We start from the raw sequence: 18,804 nt of genomic DNA, 5'->3' as shown, positions 1-18,804 counted from the left end.
TATATGGCTATAATCAAGGTATTTAGGTTTGGTCTATTTTTTCTAAATCAAAACTTGCCTGGATACTTGATGTCTTGATCCATAAATTACATATTATTCACATATGAATCACATGTAAATCACAATTACACGTGATTCACATGTAAATCACATATGAATAACCTGTAATTCACATGTAAATCACAAGTTGGTCATATATGATTCAAATGCAAATCACATTTACACGTGATTCACATGTAATTCACATATGAATCACATGTGATTCACACGTAAATCACATTTGATTCACATGCGATTCACATGTAAATCATATGTGATTCACGTGTACATGAAAATCACATATGTATTTTTGTTATTGTTTTTGCATCACTCATTTTTTTTAATTTTCTTGTAGATTTGGAAGAAATTGTGGTGAATATTGAAGAGGTGAAAAATGATAAATTGAAGAAAATAAGTAAATATTGACACGAAGACATGAAAACGCTTTGAAATTTCTAGCATTTTTTATTTTTTATATTTTATTTTGTATCAAATAAAATACTTATACTATTATGTTTATAGATTAATTAATAAAAATGAGATTTTTTGTGATTTACTTACGAATATTATACTATAAGAAATATACATATATGAATTTGAAAAAATATGCATATATGCATCTGAAAATTTACTTTTTTTTTTAAAAAAAATGCATTTTTTTTTAAAATTGCAGTTTTTTTTAACAAAAATATAACTTTCTTTTAAAAACTTGCAGTTTTTTTTTGAAAAAAGTGTAGTTTTTTTATTTACAAATGCACGAAAAATTGCAGTTTTTTTTTTGGAAAAAAAAATGCAGTTTTTTTTAAAAAAAAATTGTAGTTTTTTGAAAAAATTGCAGTTTTTTTAAAAAAAAAAAATTCAATTTTTTTTCAAAAATTCATGTTTCCTATAAAAAAATTAAAAAATCTGCATTTTAAAGAAAAAAACAAAAAATACTATATTTAAAAAAATCTGAAAATTTGATTTATGATGTAAATTTTTAGACATTTATATTAATATATTAAATAACACAAAAAATTAAACATTAAATGAGATTGGTAAGATGATGATCATGTCCTTAATGAATTACTTTTGATCCAACGCTCCACTTTTAGTTCTCGGGTTCTCGGGAAAATATGAGTTCTCAACCGATCTCAACCTTATATATATATATATATATATATATATATATATATATATATATATATATATATATATATATATATCTTTACTATCTTATTAAACATATTGCCTGTTTCTTGAAATTTAAGAGATATATCTGTTACAACATAATTTACAATCTTATTAAGCTTAAAGTGAAAGCGTGTACCTGTATCGCTACATGTTGGAAACACTAAACCCTAGCCCTCATCGACACAACAACTGATACCGTCAAACCCACCCCCTCTATCGCCTCTCTTCTAACTCGCTTCAGTTTCCGGTGGACCTCTGGTATCACCACCCTCGCTCACTCAAATGCTCTTCCTTTTAACCTGGCTGATCGACGCTCTGCTACTCTACGTTTCTTTACCTCTGTTTCTCTTGTCAAACCCCCAATCGCACATGTGTCTAATGAAGATCCAACTTTTGAAACCCTATCTAGCCACTGCCATCGCCACCCCCTCTCTCGCCCCTCTTCTACCTTCTATTATGACAAGAAACCCCAACCGTCTCCACATAGTCTCTGCCCTTACACATATATTCTGAAGACGAACCACACCACGATCTTTCGTTGTCTCTCTCTATCTCTCTCAGGTGTAATTTCTTTTTGTTTTTTCTGTTGTTATTTGTCTCTCTCTATCTCTCTCAGGTGCCCTTTCTTTTTGTTTTTCCGTTGATGCATTTTTATCCTTTTAGCTAAAGCTTGAAGAGTTATTGCAGTTGGAAATGCATTTCATAATGCTACAAAATGTATAAAACAATGGATGTGTTTCAGTTTCACATAGGTGTTTCTGATTACCCTCTTTATATTTCTTCCAAATATTTAATTATCAAAATGCTTTTTTTTTTGTCAGAAATGGCTGCTACCCATGATTCGTGGAAATGAAAATCAAGGGCCTTATTTGGACTGTAAAACCAAATGAAGATGATGATCAGACCTCCACTAAGAAAGGCATCAATGAGCAGGTAAGGTTTTTTTGGAGTTGATTTCATGTTTTCCCCCAAAAAGCATTAAAATCTAATCTTCTTTCCTACCTTGTGCATTTCTTTTTGTGTTTTCTACTTTCTGGCATCACAAACATCACAAGTAAACCCAGGTGTTGGATGAAATGTCTCAAGGAAACTTCGTTGGCAGATCTCTTTACCTGGTCAGGAAACTCTGCAGCCGACTCACCTATGACCAGATCTTCCTCTCGCGTTCAAGTAAATATAAATAAAAGTTAGATAACAATGTTTTTTTTAATTTCAATTTATGTTTGTTGTTTATGAAGTTTAGAGTTTTTGATAAACAGAATGGTAGTCTTCAAAATTTTCAATAAGATTATATCTAGAGGTCAAAGTTAGCTAAATACGAAGCCCTGTTCAGAAGTTATTTGCCAAGGCTTCAATTTCACAGTTTTTTATTTAATACATCATTTTCTCATGTAAAAATGGAGTTGCTGGTTAGCTTTTATGCGTACTGTTGAGGTGCATTGGATCTTGATTTTAGGAATCTGTCAAGATGTGGAATTAACAACATTCATATTGAAGGTATAACCAACACCAAATACTAAATATTATAGCTTACAGTAGTTGATCTTGGTATATTGAAATTGGACCAATCATGAACTGTATGTTTGTTTTTTTTGAAATATTGATCAATTGAGCATAAAGGCTGGTCATAAAATTGGTCCGGCTGGTTATGAGGGTATCACAGTGGAACTTTCAACTTTGATCAGGTTTATCACTTAACCTTTTTAGAGTACGAAAGCTTCACTGGTACTTCAAAATTTGGTTGTTATACACATCTGGAATTTGGTTGTCTAATTGTGATGTTTTTGTTTGAAACCATTGATAGAGAAAATTTGTTTATAACCATGGACAGAAAAGCTTTTTGCATACTATTTTCTGGTTCAAATAATAATAAAACAAAATCTATATCATCTCTTATTTCTTAGTTTATTTGTTTTATGTATTTGTTCTTCTTATTGTGTATTAATATTGGGGTAGAGGTATAAATGATGTAATTCTTATCGGTTTTGTTGGCAAGTGCAAAACTGGAGCAAGAGAAAGCAAAGGACAAGCTAAGCAACATGGTTTCTTGGATAAGGCCCTATTTCTGTCATTCACTCAAAGAAATATTGGTAATTTCGGATCTATATCTCAAGTGCCCCTTTGTTTGTGCATGTTTATGTAATGATCTGCTCTTCTACCAATTTATTAACAAATTTGTAGATATTATTAGAATTTTTTTGTACTTATTCCCATCTTGGTTTATAATTATGTTTTTCCTATTTATACTTAATCTGTTTCGCGGTTCAAATCGGCCATACAACATTTTTTTTTTGTATTTTAACTAGATGTTTGCACCGGTTGTTTTTTTGCTTGATGTACTATTTAAAATGGTTCATATAGGAAAATCATGAGCGTAATTGATTTTTTAACAGCAACATAAGTATAAGGTGCAACTGGTTTTCTTACAGTGACTTAAGTCTTTGACAAAATGCATATTCTTCAAATTTATGACGGCAACATAAGTTTTTTTGACGACAACATGGTTTGTTGAATAATATTTTTGATACAATAACAGTTGACATGAATCATGAGTCTATGGTTTGGATCTAGAATGTGGTCAACTAGGAATATATAACAAGAAAGTCAAGTTAATGCCTTTCATATTATGTTTCCGGTTAAGTGTTTCCTATTAACTGTACAAAATATCTGATATTTGCATGTTCTTTTTTTGGTTCAATTGATGTCAGCTCTTTTTTTATTGTACACAATTCCTAAATAGTAATCAACTTTTATCTCTAGGCTTTTGGTTTTTCTTAATAGGTCAAAATATGCAGAAGAAACTCCCTTTTTTTGTTATGGGCTATTAGTGTTGAAGTTTTTTATCAACTTATGCACTTTGGTGTCTTGCTGGAGCAGGAATATTGATTTGTTTGGTACCCTAGGGATAATTATCACTCATTTTGGATGAAATTGCCCTTAAGATCTTTGTTATCCCTCATTCTTTGTTTTGTGTTGGAGAATGTGACGTTGATCATTATGATCTTCTATTGTAAGTTGTCTTACAATATGAATGGTATCCTTTGGGGAATTATATTGCTATTGGACGATTTTACCCTTAAATCTCTTTTATCCATTCATTTTTGTTTTGGGCCAGGGGAATGGTCATTGTAATTGGTTGTATCTTTTTATTACATGTTTTAACTTCAGGTTCATTATTATTGGTCGTCAGTGGAGTATTTGGATGTGTTTTTTAATAGATTTGAGCAGTTGTGTTATCATCGTAAATTAAGATTTTCTTCTTAAATTAGCTATAATATTTTTTTTTAATATTTAAACCTAGAATAATTAGATGTCTTTACTGTAGGAATCTGTTGGAGACTATTTTGGTGTTGCTAAAGTTTTGGAGTTGATGCTTGTGCCCCAGAAGATCCTAAAAAGATTGCTACTAAAGTTGTGGAGTTAAAGTTAAGAGTCAATGTAGTTTTGTTTTTGATTTTTTTAAGAGAATAAATCTAAGCTATGTTATGCTTAATTCCACTTGCAACATTCATTGATGTGTTTTCTTTTATGGCCTTTTGTTTCTGCATAACTATTAGAAGTTTTTTTTTTTTTTTTTTCTTTCGAAAGAGGTTCTTAGTTGATAAAGTTTCAATTATAGCGTCCTACTTCATATTATAGCAACCTACTTTGAACTTCTTAAAAAATGATTGTTTTCATGATTACGACGTATTAAGCAAACCCACACCCTACACTTTGCATTTTACTGTGTGAAAGCATTATATTTTGAAAATACAAGTCGAGTGTAACATTTTACTTTTAATAAAGGAATCTGTTAAGTGTTGGAATTTTGCATTATCAACAGAAAACTGTTATGTTCGTTTATCATATTTGCGGGTTTATTTATATCAAGATTACCAATTTTAACATCCTAATAGTTAATTATTTTTAGATGAGAAATTTGGAGTTATCCCTTGATATTTCATTGTCATTATTTATGCTTTTGTCTTTAAAATTAGATATAAAAATGCATCCTATTCATTCCTATATTGGTGATAGTTTTATATTTATGTAATAAAAACATATTGTAGTTTGTGATAGATTACATACACAAAAACTAAATTTTGTGTTGATTTAGTGTTTGTATTTGAATTTACATTTAGAAGCGAAATTTTATTAATATTTGTTTTTCAAATTTCAAATTTTATGATTGTGAGTTGATTTATGAAATCTTTTAAAAAAATTAGGAAAACAATTTAGGGTATGCATTAGAAAGCCAAAAAAAAGTCTGAGTGAGTGTCGTGATATAATAAAAGTTATTAATTAAAAATACAATGTAGGGTATGCACTTGAAAGAAAAAAGTTTGAGCGAGTGTCATCATATAATAAAATTTTTAATTAAAAAGGGAAACAAATTAAGATTTACGATTGTTATTTGCATTAGTTCATATTTTAAGTAAAGTTTCCATTTAATATAAAAAAAATCTTATTAAAGTTTCTTTATATTTTTAGTGAATCAACAACATTTAGTTTAAACTGGATTGGTGTTATATTTAGGCATGGGATGCATTTTATTTGGATGTTAGATACCAATGGGTGAGTTACTTTTATTGGTGATCTTGGTTTTATGAAACATGACACCCTATATGTAAAAGAAACTATTGCCCATGTATTTTTTTTCATGGATTCTTCTATATCTGTCTAAAGATGATATGTTTCCATTTAATCTTCAAAGAAAACAATTTATTAGTTTTACGATAACAATCAATATAGCTTAGGGACAAAAAATTTGGAATTTAGGTATATATGTTCAACGATGATAAAATTTATATCCAAAATGTCGTGTATAAAGAAATGTTACGCATTAATATTGTACAGTCAACCATTTGTAATTACATGTAAACTCTTTTAAGTTTGTCTATTTTTAATTATTATAATCTGATAATTGAAAACACAAAGTTGTTATTGAAAATCCAGACAAAATTACATAAATGGTCCCTATGTTTTCCCAGATTTTTGGATTTTGCCCTGAACCTCTTTTTGTTAAATATATGGTCCAAATGACTTTCGTCCCGAGAAGAAACTATCTACCGAAAGAAATTATCCGCACCCGTCGCTTGACGCGGGTAAACAGCTATTATTTATCAGCCGGGATAACAAAGCTCCCCGGTCTTTACTACACTTTCTCAATCATTTATGGGTGTTTTCTATGGTTATGGATCATTGTATGCTGTTTGAACCATAAATCTTTTCACATGGTTCATTTTTTAATGGTTGTATTGCTTGCTGTGAAAGAGATGAACTTGATCTGTGCAGCGGAGGTCCAAGAATCTGTGAAGGTTACAGGTACTCGTTCATATGAATGGGATATCTTATTTTACATATGTCAGTTTCTCACCCCTGCTTTTTTGTACACTGTGATCCTTGTGATCTTGGATGGATTGGCTTTCTTGAAGCCGAAGTCAAAGATAGTTTTAATGATTGTGATCCCACTTGAGGGTTTGGCTACTATACTTTCTAAAGTGACAGGGGTAACCCGCTGCCAAAGTCACCTTCTGTTTTCGAAATTTGGGGCGTTACTGGTGGTAGTAGAGAGTGTGTTATACGTTGTTAAAATCATGCCCATATGTTTATCGCTTTGCGTGGTGTGCGACACTTATGAGACTGAAAAGGCTACTAGGAATTATTGGGAGAAGTTTGCTCTATGTTCTTGTTTTTCTGTTGTGGTTGGCGTATGCTTGTTCATTAATCAAATATTGGGAGATTTGAACACTATATGTTACAGTTACCACTGGGAGTCTAATGCGGCGGAGGAAATAATCACTCTTGTGTTGTATATTGTGATGTTCTTCATGTTCAGGCCAGCAGAGAATCCTGAATAGTGAATACTTTGTTCAACTTGATAAGGCGTGCGCTGTGAAGGAAGTTGATGAGACGTGCGCTGCGAAGGAACTGGGCGTTTGAGCTTTTGTATTTTCACTATTTTGCAATTTATATTTTGGTAAGTGTAGGTTTTTCTTTCCTTTCTTATTGTTCTGTTCCTTTTAAAGCGATTAGAACTCATTTTTGAACAAATATATATGTTTCTTTTAAAGTATATGCCCTTTTTTTAATCATTAAAATTATCCTTTGATATAATTGCATTAGATTTTAATAGTGAATGAGACCAATATACTAATTTGGATGTATTTAGGCCGGTGGTTTCATGAAGGGTTTAATGAGCCAAAAATGATGATGTGGCTGAATGGGAATAAAGTTAGTATTGTAGGTTGAGTTTAATGAATGGGGTTTAATTTTCAGAATTGCTTTTTTTTTTCTTTTTGAATTTAATATAACAATTTATATTGAAAGTACCATTTGATTTTTTTTTTTACAATAAACAAATGTTCTCCGTAAATATTCCTCCTCCCTCTTCAACTTTACCCTGATTTGATTTTTTGTCTTTTGTTATTTTCCTATTTTGTTTTTTTATTGTTTTTTATTCCTTTTTAATTTATATTATTATTATTATTATTACTATAAATTTCGAACAAAATTTTATAATTCCAACGACATTATAAACTCAGACGACGTTGTAAAATTCGAACGGCTATAAAAAATCGGTTTTTAATTATTTTTTATTTTATATTTTAATATTATTATTATAAATTTCGAACAACATTATAAATTCGAACGGCTATTTAAAATCGGTTTTTAATTCTTTTTTTTTATATTTTTATCTTATTATTATTATTATTATATAATCTAATGATGTCAAATCATATGTCAAAAAACTGATTAGACTGAGTTTAGGGAAGTTAAATTTGGTTAGGAGGAGTTATAGCACAACCCATAAAAAATATAGTTTATAAGATTTTTGCTTTAGCTTATTGAAACTTGTTGCATACTCATTTTATGATATTGAACTCTTTTTATATTCATTTTAACCTGGTAGTAAATTTCTACCCATAATAAATTATTATCAAGCAGTTAGCTCTTTAGTTTTCAGCAAGTTTATCATCTCTAGTCTAGTCAGGCAAACAAAGCCTAATTGATAGCAAATTTGGCGAGGCTTCTTTATGGTTTTTGGTTTACAAAAATAAAACCTTTAGTTGTGGTAAAAAGGGTTTGATATTATATGGTAAATCTCATTTTATTTAAAGTGATTATATGATTAATCTGGTTTTGATTTTTGAAGCTGCCTTCATAGTTGGTCTAACAATTTTCTTTCTACCACAAACATGAATTCTCTTAAATATCAATATCACTAAATAGTAACCACGTATCACTTATATCAATAGATTTACATTTCTTAACATGCCTGTTTTTCAATTTGGGAAATCAAACAACAAAGTCAAAAAAATTTTACTCATAAAATTCACTTTTTATAAAAGTTAAAAGCACAAAACACCATGGTAAGAGCAGCCGCATTACATAATCAAAGTCAAAGCTTTTTACGAATTTATGTAAGACAAGGGTCAAACATGTTATATGTTGAAAGTAAAAGGGTCTAAGTTAGATCATTGGAAATAGCTGAAGGTATACAGTGTGTTAACAGAATGTCTCGAGTTGCCTCCTTTGCCATCTTCGTCCGTAACACCACAATCTACACAAAAGTCATAAATAATGCTTTAGTAATATTGTCTGCATTTTTTTCTTACGTGGCATCTAGCAATGATGACATGGCAATACAAATGCCAAATCAGCATTCAAACATTACCAAGTAGGCAAGTATATACAATTAGTAAAGAGTAAAGACAAAGACAAAGACTCCCCTAATAAGGAAGCACTCAAACACTACCAAACAATATGCATGTTTGCTTATTGGTTTTGCTTCTTTCATACAATTTATTTTTTATTGAACTTCATGGCCTCAGTATTAATAGAATAATTCCATGTTTAGTCCCTGTAGTTTTTAATTTAAAATAATTATACATGTAGACTCTATTGTTTTTAATATGTATTAATTACAGTTTTGGTCCCTATAGTTTTTAATTTCAATAACTACAGATTTGGGCTCTGTAGTTTTTAATTTCAATAATCACGGTTTCGGTCTATGTAGACTGTAGTTTATAATTTGCATTAGTTACAGTTTTGGTCCCTGTAGTTGTTAATTTAAGATAATTATAGTTTTAGTCCCTGTAGTTTTGAATTTGTACTAATTACAGTTTTGGCCCCTACAGTATTTAATTTCAAATTTTCAATAACCACATATTGTTCCCTATAGTTTTTAATTTCAATAATTACAGTTTCGATCCCTGTAACTTATAATTTACATCAGTTACAGTTTTAGTCCCTGTAATCCAAGGCATCCCCACTAACCTGATCATATTCGAGGTCAAACTTGAGGAATTCTTCATTACAACTTTCCACCATATCTGCCAAGCTCTTCAGATTCCTCACTGGCTTGTTGTTAAAAGCAACAACCTACATAAAAAAACAAACAGTGAGAAAGACAATAACAATATATGAAAATTATGATTATAATCATTTGTAATTATTCCTTGGTTGTTTTTTTCTGTTTACCTGAGTATTTACTATTTCTTCATACCCAATATTGATATCAGCCACAAGCACCTGAAACAGAAAAAAAAAACAACTTTAATATTTGATATGATCAACGGGAGAATGAAATATTATAAATAAATAAATTATTAAAAAAAAAAACAAACCTGGGAAACTACAACAAGTTGCTCATCAATAGATTGTGCCATGGCATGAAGATGTTTGTCCAGTAGTTTCACCGGAGCATCAAAATCATAATCTTTTCCATACTGAATCCCAAAAGTTATTTTTTTTTTAAATATTATGAAAGAAATTAAAAAATAAATAAATAAATAAAAGCACACACCTCAGAGCGCAAATATGGGACAGATACAGCAGTGAAGACAAATCCTGCAATGATGTAATAGGAAGGGGGTTGGCCTCCAATGTGTGCAGGTATAAGTCTCTTGTGAGTTGCAAGTTTTATGTTGAATTCATGTATCTTTGATTTTCTGAGTATTTTAACAAGAGCTTTATCGCCTGTATATTTTTGTGAAACAAGGTAACTGAAACCAATACGTTCTCCATGCCTGAAGGGAACTGAAAACAATCAAAATGGAAAGCTGAGTAAGTGTTTATAAAAAAGGGAGGGGTAAAATGGTCATTTTTACATGGGCTTTACACGTTTGTTTGTGATCTAAGTGTAACTCAGGGACTGAAAGCGTTGGAAAACGGTAAATAAGGACGAAATGTGCAAAAATAATCTTTTTTGGACCATACTGGAAAAATGATATAACATAGGGACCAAAAGTGTAAGTATTTTGAAAGTATTTCCACAAAATCAGAATGCACATTAACAAAACCTTATAATGGTTAAAATAAAACATAAACAGTGATAGTGTAGAATCTTTATCTTACAAAAATAAATCTTGTAGTTTTGTTCGGAATAATAACAAAAATATTAATAGTTGTACCACATGTGCAGCCTGTAGCAGAAAGTCATAAACCAGCAAACAGTGAAAAAATATTTAAACTGGAAAAGTTTTCAAAGGCTATTAATCATGATAAAGGATGATGAGGGCATTCACGTCTTTTGCATAGAGAAGACAAACATACCTGTTCCATCATTAGCAACATTAACCCCATCAAAGCTAAGGATTATATCAGAAGGATTCAAGACATTAGATTCTGGAGCTGTAGGTTCAATTCTTTTGATTCGCACACCTTTATGTTCATTACCCATTCCCATTGACATCCTTAGATCTGGATTCTCCATCTTTTGCCACTCAACTCCAAGAATTGGAAACCCTAATCAATTCAAGATTCAAAAACTCTAAGTTCATGAAAAAACAAGATGAAATAAGTAGGTGAAAGTGATGGGAATCACCTGTGTATTCACCATTCTTCTCATAGTCTTGAATAAAATGCATGATAACTGGGGTTGGTATGACATAACCAATGTTCTCTGCATCTTCATGTTTAAGAGACTGAAATGCAATACCAACACATTCTCCTTTGTCATTAAAGGCAGGGCCACCAGAATTCCCAGAGTTTATTGCAGCATCAATCTGCAAAATAATCAAATAATCACATAAACAATAGGGAGCAATGATAAATGAAAAATGAAGGGAGAGTGTGTATCAAGATTTCTACTTGCAACCCTAGAAGTTCTGTTGATCCATGAACATAAGATAATATCTCTATGCGAGAGACTACACCACTGGTAACAGAGATTGTGTCTCCTCCAATAGGATAGCCAACAACAGTCACAGCATCTTGTAATGCAGGCAAATCTCCGAACTCCAATGGTGAAATTCCTTCCCAGAATTCATCATCGTTCACAGTCAACATTGCTGCAAACCATGTAAAATTTTTTAGTTTAAGACAAACTATGCAAATAGATAAGGTTAAAATAAACTTCATGGCTGATGATAAGTGAAGTGATAGCTACATTTCAAATATAAAATTGATGGTTTGTGCCATGTTTCTATTTATAATAGCAAAATAATAATCAAAGATTACGCATCAATGAATAAAATATGCACCGACCTATATCGCATTCAGTTCCGATGGCAAGCACGGTGGCCAAATACTTGGTATCGGAGCCACGTTTCTTAACTTTGACCTGAGTATGATGCTCTACAGAATGCGCATTTGTCAAAACTCTCCTTCCTCCGATGATAAATCCGCTACTACTGGAACTATACTGCCTCTTCCGTTGCCATGGCAACGAGAAATTCGGCTCTGTATGAACGCAAAACACCTTAACCACCGCATCCATCGACGGAACAACCTTCCCGACGCTCTCCCACCGCGGAGGACCGTCCGCAACAGTCGCAACGATGTCGCAATCTCCGTTGTGATCGCTATGCCTAGACGCTCTTCGTTCAGGAGACACAACAATGGCGACGTCATCAGCTTTTTCTTTTCCAGTCTTCCTACGACGTTTGGAACCACGGCGGTCGGATGTGGTAGCATCAGCAGCAGCGTTTAAGGAAGCTACCACCTCTTCCGCAGCGGCGGTGTTTGAGTTAGGGTTTGCTTCTGCCTCCACTGCATTTTTAGGTTTCCGTCCACGTTTTCTCACTGGTTTATCCATACTTAGCGTTTGATTTTCCGATCAATGGCGAATACGTAACATACCGGCGCCTGTAGAGGTCTGGGAATGGCGGAGAAGGATTGGATTTTGATAATTTCCGGCGGGGACAAGACGAAGAGATGACGGAATGGGTTTGGGCTTCATACGTAACGTAAGCTCTAGATTTATTAATTGGGTTAGAATCTTAACAGCCCACGTAACGAGCCCAACAGGTTTGATCCAACCCTTTATGTCCAGTTCGGAACCGGGTTTGGATCAGTTTTGAGAGCTATAACTTATAAGTTATAGCATTTTAGGTTTATAATTTTTAAACTAAAATAATATATGGTCTACGTTTGATTTGGTACCGAACTAGTTTGAAGTTAGTTCGATTTTTTTTTATAACGGCAAACATATACGTCTCTGTACTACTCCTAAACATCTTTTTCAATTTCCAACGATACTTAAACCTTCAAACCTTTGGCTGATGAACATCTTTCCACCGACACTTCATATTGCAAGGCTACAATCCCTTTGATGAAGTTGTTTGACTTTTAGTTTCATTATATTTTGAATTTTGACGAGAACGGTCTTATATCATTTTTGTGCACACTCTCACGAATTTTATTTTCATGATGATTATCGAATAACGGTGAAATCTTGTTAAAGCCTAAGTATGTGGTAATCAACATGGAGATGGAATGAACCATTACCGCGAAATAGGAAAAATGTTAATTGATAATGACTTGAGAGAGTAATGTGTTATGTCTCGTATGCATATTTAGTCATTAAATTGTTTTTTTTTTAACATTACCATTAAACTCTTTTCAAAAACTATAATTTAGTCTGTTGTCTTGTTTATATATATATATATATATATATATATATATATATATATATTAGTTATGTGGATATTATATGGATAAAGTTAATTACTTGTGAGGCATGTGTTATGCATTATATACACATTTAATCACTAACCTACTTTTTGTACACATTTAATCGGAAACGTCGCAAACTTTCAATTAGAGGCATTAAAACCGAAGGGTGTGGATCACCGCTCCTGCTATGGTCAAAGGGTTCTTCGATTATTTTATTAAGAAGTTTCTGAAGGTTGGTAGGGTTGTAGTTGTTCGTCGAAGCGATGGTTTTTGGTCCCTCGCAGTGGAGCAAGTCTCGACTTTGGAAGCTATGATCTTAAAGGAAGAAGTTAAATCAGTTGTGTGGGCTTGCGGGTATGACAAATCTCCTAGGGGTGATGGTTTAACGATTGTGTTTTACAAAAAAAAATATTGGGAGATTATCAAACAGGATCTGATGGCCTTTGTGATTGAATTCTTAAAATTCGGGTAAGATTTTGTCTATTGCGTTCATATTTTATTACATTAATCTCGAAGATTTCTAGTTCGGTGATAGTGTCTGATTTTTGGCTATTAGTTTAAGTGGTGTTCTGTACAAGATAATTGCTTAGAACTTGGCACTTTGTTTAGGTTATGGATTCTATTATTAGTTGTGGCAATCATCTTTTGTCAATGGTAGACAAATTTTAGATGGATCGTTTATATCAAAAGTGATTGTGGATTGGCACAAGAAGCGGAAAAAGAATATTATGATTTTTAAAGTCGACTTTGAAAAGATGTATGATTCAGTTGTTAACTGAGAATTCTTGTATCATATCATGGGATATTTTGGCTTCGGCTCCAAGTGGATTAACTGGATTCGGGGATGTCTTTAGTCGGCTAAGGCGTCGATTTTGGTTATCGGGAGCACGTCCTTGGAGTTTTATTTGGAAAGGGGTCTCCATCAAGGTGATCCTCTTTCCTTACTCTTATTTATTTTAGTGGTGGAAGCTATTCATGTTGTAGTAAATGATAGTGTGGCGACATGCTTTTTTCAAGGTATTAAAGTTGGCTCTATGTCAATTTCTCATTTATTTTATGTGGATGATGCAATTTTTTTGGGGGAATGGTCTCGAGATAACATTACTCTGGATTGAATTTAAACCTTCATAAGTCGAACTTGTTTGGAGTGGGGGTGATTTTGAAGTGGTCAAGTCGCTTGCTAGAGTCACAGGTGTCTGCTGGCAAAAATCTCATGTATCTTGGTCTTCTAGTGGGAATCAATATGTTGAGAGTTTCGGGGTCGTGTCCAATTATAGATAAGTTCCAAAAGAATAAAAAAAACTCTCGAAATAGAAGGCAAGTATGTTGTCTATAAGTGGTAGATCGATGTTGGTTACGTCATTGCTTGAATTGTTGGGGACTTATTACATGTCTCTTTTTGTGATGTTGATTCAAGTGAAAAAGTGTATTGAATCTATTCGGTCTAAATTCTTTTGGGGTTATGATGTTAGTAGGAAAAAGATCATATGGGTTAACTGGAACCTACTATGGCTTCTAAAGAGAAAGGTGGGATATATGTTGATAGCTTGAACTTTTGTATTTATTTTAACATGCATTTGATTTTTAGTTTTAGCAGTTTTAGTTTTTTTTTTTTTTTTGCATTAAATCGTCAGATTATTGTTTTGAATATTCTTACTTGTTTAAGCTAGTTTTGTGTAGATTTTGTACAAACGAGATGATAGGTTTGAGCACCGTTAGAGCCACATCAAAAGACTTTCAACCATGATTGAGATCTCGTAGCAAGATCCGTGATTAGTTAAGAAAAAAACGATATAAATGAAATTTTGGATTTTTGGCAACATTGTGCGGTCTTTAGATCGGAGGGAGGGTCAAACATTGTCCGAGCAAGTTGAAATTTTACGAGGTCATATTAACTCATTCATCTTTGATATGATCGAAGGATAATGGATTTGGCTAAGTTTTGATTTGGTTTTTGGCCTCATGAATATCAACACAGAGGTCTGTCCAGTATCATATTTGGCAGCCCAATAGAAAGAAATCAAGGCATCCTATTAGCATGAAATTTGGCCAATTGAAGCAATAAAATAACAGCCAAAATTATGCTTTTTTTCCTAGTTGTAACATGTCTATTGTGGCCGAGTTTCATAGCCACAAGTTCACAAAACAAACCATATTCTATATTGCCCCAAAAGATGAATTAAATTAGAGCTCTAAAAAATCCATCAAGTCTTATTGTGAGGGCTGGGATAACGCAACAAAAGAAAAAAAATTAAAATCGTATGCCCACATACAAAAACAAAGAATAGCTTGAGTGGCGCAAGGAAAACCTTTTTCTTCTTTGTGTCTTCTCCTTTTTTTTTTTTCTATTCTTTATTTTAGAACAATATTATGATTCTTTATGGATCATTTATACTCTGGATTATATTAGGTTACCTTTTGTATTAATATTTTGGTTTCGGGATGCTTTTTTCCTATTGCCTCTGAAGGTGATTATGTCACCTCATCAATTAGGTAAATCTTTATCCAGTTTGATGGTAATAAGCTTAACTGGAATATGTAATATTCTATGTGTTTCTCTCAAGAGAAAACAGGAGTTGGTCAACATTGTTTTGGAGCTGCAGTTTAAAGAATGAGAAAAAAACGACTAAATAAGGTTAAAAAAGACAAGTTTCAGTCAACTATATGCAAATTAATTCCATAGATGCAAGTCATATGAAGGAGAGAGTGTAACACCCATAAAATCATGCCAAATTTAAACTTTTAAAATCATTTCAAAACCATTAATCATTACAAAACTTGTTTTCAAAATGTATAATATTATAGTATCCCAGAAACATAAACATAAATATGAGGAGCTGTACGATCACGCATTTGCCTTTCCGCGATCACCTGATGTACCTGAAACAATAAACTGAAACTGTAAGTCCGAGGCTTAGTGAGTTCCCCCAAAATACCGATACACTGCACATAACTCATATACAAATAACAACATGTATTGGGTCCACAGCTTTACCGTCTGGATTACCCCTGGGCCCACAATGTGAGTCTGGATTGCCTTCCGGGCCCACAGCTCACATCTGGATTGCCACCGAGCCCACAGTACGAGTCTCCCTCAACTCGTATCTGAAATGCTCCTGAGCCCACAGTACGAGTCTGGCGTGTCCCACCTGGCCCTCAGCTCGTATCTGGAATGCTCCCGGGTTGGTTGGTCACCGCACGAAGCAGTATCACCTCAACCCACCTCACATAGTATGTTGACATATAATACAACTAATGCACATACAGATGATCACATAATACTACAGGTAGTCCTACAGATCTACCTAACTGGCTACTCAACATACTACCACTGCTAGGATATCATATCCAATGGGCCGACCTTGGTGCCTTAGACCCCTTAGTATAGTGAGGTAACTCACCTCACACTACTGAAGTCCCGCGGATAAAATTCCAGCTGCTGGATGACAGATTCCCGAACTGTCAATATCAAACAACACCCAATTAACAATTGGGTCCCATACTATAATCCTTAATCCATACATGGGGTAAAAAGACCATTCTACCCCTGGCTCAGTATGATCCAAAACTAAGGCCCAAACCCAAAACAAAAGCCCAACACTATAATGTCCATAAATCCATAAATGGCCCAATTTTCCAAATTGGGCCCAAACCTCTACATGGGTCTTGCCATAAGGCCTAAATCCTTCCGGGGCCTTTTCCAACATCACTAACAGCCCAAAACCTGATAGCTCAACGACCCAAAATAAATAAGCCCAACAGTTGGCCCATACCAAAGCCCAATATGTGAGAACCCATTCTGACTGAGTACGCAGTGCGTACTCAGCTGTACGCAGCGCGTACTAGGTTCGTGACTTGTACGCTGCGCGTACCAGCTTGTACGCCCAACGTACTCCTCTATTAAGTCCTTTTTGCTATTAAGAACTTAATGCTTCAAACCAAGGGACCAAATTATAGATCTGAGCTCTACTTAATATCTTAATCCATAAAGTCACTGACTTGGTGGCTTTATATGACCCACATGAACCCAAACTCAAATTATAGAAATCTACTTCCATGAAAACGACCATAACTCTTGCATGAACCCATTAAGACCTCCAAGATGGCAACTTTTTGCCTTAGGAACTCAGTTAGCACCAAGGGTGGCAACCCTAAGCCTAAGAATCGAATTTGAACCATAAAGCTTCATCCTTGGGACCAAAATGAACTAAAACTCACAAATGAGAGATCTAAGATATCCATGGTCAAGTTCAGAGATTTATACCTTCATCAAGCTGACAACGAGTCACAAAAGTCAAATCCATAAGCTTCTTCTTGATCCCCGTCTTTGCATCAAACTTCACCTTCTTGAAAATGGGCTAAACACTCCAAAAATGGACTCCATAAGCTCAAAATGCCACCATGAATGATTAAGGACGATTTCTAGGTTTTAGAGGGTTGGAGGCTGAAGGTATTACGGTTAGGTTATGAGATAAGGAGCTTAACAAGGGTCCAAGACCCTAAAATAGGGTTCTGATCTGATTGGCGTACCGAGGAACATTCGCGACCATCCTGGTCAGTACACCCAGCATACTCCAAGGTATGCCCCGCATACTGCCTTCTTCACTAGTACGCCCTGCGTACGCTGTGTGTACTCCCCGCGTACTCGGCTAAGCCTGAAACCCACGAAAATTCCGAAGGCCGTAACTTCTTTGTTATAAGCCCGATTCCGGCGATCCTTATATCAACGGAAAGGTAATGAGAAGACCTACACTTCTAACAACTCAAACATTTTTTAAGACCTTCCGAACAAGAATCCATTTTCCACAAAAGCCCGAACTGACACTTTACCGAAATACCCTTACGCTCCAAAAATACAAACCGAACACCCGAATCACTTCTAATGCATCACCCACACCCAAAATTAGCCTAGATCTTACATTTTCAAGATCCCTAATCCTTATGATGACTGATCTTCAAGCCACAGCCTCAGACTAGGAATCGATTCGGAACAGGATGTTACAACTCTCCCCCACTTGAATTAGATTTCGTCCTCGAAATCTGTCCTTACCTTCCCAGCACATCCAACAATCTTGTCCATACCTCCACAATCTGGAATAAGTACAACCTTCCCAAGCCAACCTGATACCAACCCTAAAAGGACTTACCAACCTGAAAAGGAACGAATCTTGAAACCTTCTAGAATAAAACCACCTCTATCCTTCCGAAACTCGAAACTTCAATTTGACCTAGCTTCCCGACAACTGCCCACACGAACCATCATTGAATTTATTCCATAAGAAAATCAACCTAAACATAATACTTTTCACCAGTAATACCTTGAGGCTTCCAAAAGAACAAAATCACCGGTCAACTGCGGCTACCAAACAACAAGCAACTCTACACACAGACCCCAAATCACCGAAGTCGCTCCAACTCCACTTGTTGTCACATAGCTACTTTCCTGAAGAACAACCGGGACCCCCTGGTCCTAACTTGTCTGCCAACTGACCAAAAAACCGGACACCTACCCGATTGCTGAGCCAAAATCACACGCCGCAGTCCTATGGCGACCTCCAAAGGATACAACGTCTAACAATAACTATCCTATCTATACCGCCACTCGTGGCTCCTTCAATCCATTTGATCCATCCGATCATGATAGGCTGACAACCTGTCGCCACTGAATCCGACGCAAAAAGGTGAATGCTACCAGAATAATTGTAGTCTTCT

At 34.1% G+C, this 18,804-nt stretch overlaps 3 protein-coding genes across 11 annotated transcripts; 2 read left to right on the top strand and 1 right to left on the bottom strand.

Annotated features, from left to right (window-relative positions):
• Positions 1–1,368: 1,368 nt before the first annotated feature.
• On the top strand, positions 1,369–4,719 carry LOC145109473 (uncharacterized). 9 transcript variants are annotated; one of them, XR_013709028.1, is made up of 6 exons: positions 1,369–1,773; positions 2,034–2,145; positions 2,268–2,382; positions 2,616–2,709; positions 3,209–3,302; positions 4,538–4,719. XR_013709028.1 is itself a non-coding variant. In XM_079046637.1 (6 exons), the coding sequence occupies exons 2-6, from the start codon at positions 2,062–2,064 to the stop codon at positions 4,567–4,569; spliced, it is 357 nt and encodes a 118-aa protein (XP_078902763.1). In that variant the 5' UTR covers positions 1,369–1,773; positions 2,034–2,061; the 3' UTR covers positions 4,570–4,719. The 9 variants fall into 9 exon arrangements, 2 of the variants coding, with proteins under 2 accessions (XP_078902763.1, XP_078902762.1); XM_079046637.1 differs by having other exon boundaries at positions 2,277–2,382; positions 2,669–2,709; XM_079046636.1 differs by lacking the exon at positions 4,538–4,719 and adding an exon at positions 3,994–4,442 and having other exon boundaries at positions 2,277–2,382; positions 2,669–2,709.
• Positions 4,720–6,440: 1,721 nt separating this feature from the next.
• LOC145107124 (protein CANDIDATE G-PROTEIN COUPLED RECEPTOR 7-like) lies at positions 6,441–7,052 on the top strand. Its single transcript, XM_079043989.1, has one exon. The coding sequence runs from the start codon at positions 6,441–6,443 to the stop codon at positions 7,050–7,052; it is 612 nt and encodes a 203-aa protein (XP_078900115.1).
• Positions 7,053–8,512: 1,460 nt separating this feature from the next.
• DEG9 (DegP protease 9) lies at positions 8,513–12,382 on the bottom strand. Its single transcript, XM_079046635.1, has 9 exons — positions 11,683–12,382; positions 11,287–11,486; positions 11,021–11,201; positions 10,750–10,941; positions 10,001–10,233; positions 9,822–9,923; positions 9,676–9,726; positions 9,472–9,576; positions 8,513–8,755 (listed from the first exon to the last, which is right to left on the bottom strand). Exons 1-9 carry the CDS (start codon positions 12,230–12,232, stop codon positions 8,660–8,662), a joined length of 1,710 nt encoding a protein of 569 aa, XP_078902761.1. The 5' UTR covers positions 12,233–12,382; the 3' UTR covers positions 8,513–8,659.
• Between the last annotated feature and the right edge of the window lie 6,422 nt (positions 12,383–18,804).

The sequence above is a fragment of the Lactuca virosa genome, chromosome 4 (genome assembly GCF_052849685.1).
Source record: "Lactuca virosa cultivar CGN04683 chromosome 4, Lactuca_virosa_CGN04683_v6, whole genome shotgun sequence".
In the NCBI taxonomy this organism is placed as follows: domain Eukaryota; kingdom Viridiplantae; phylum Streptophyta; class Magnoliopsida; order Asterales; family Asteraceae; genus Lactuca; species Lactuca virosa.
The sequence above is the reverse complement of the archived record's forward strand: the minus strand, read 5'-3'. Positions and strand labels throughout refer to the sequence as shown.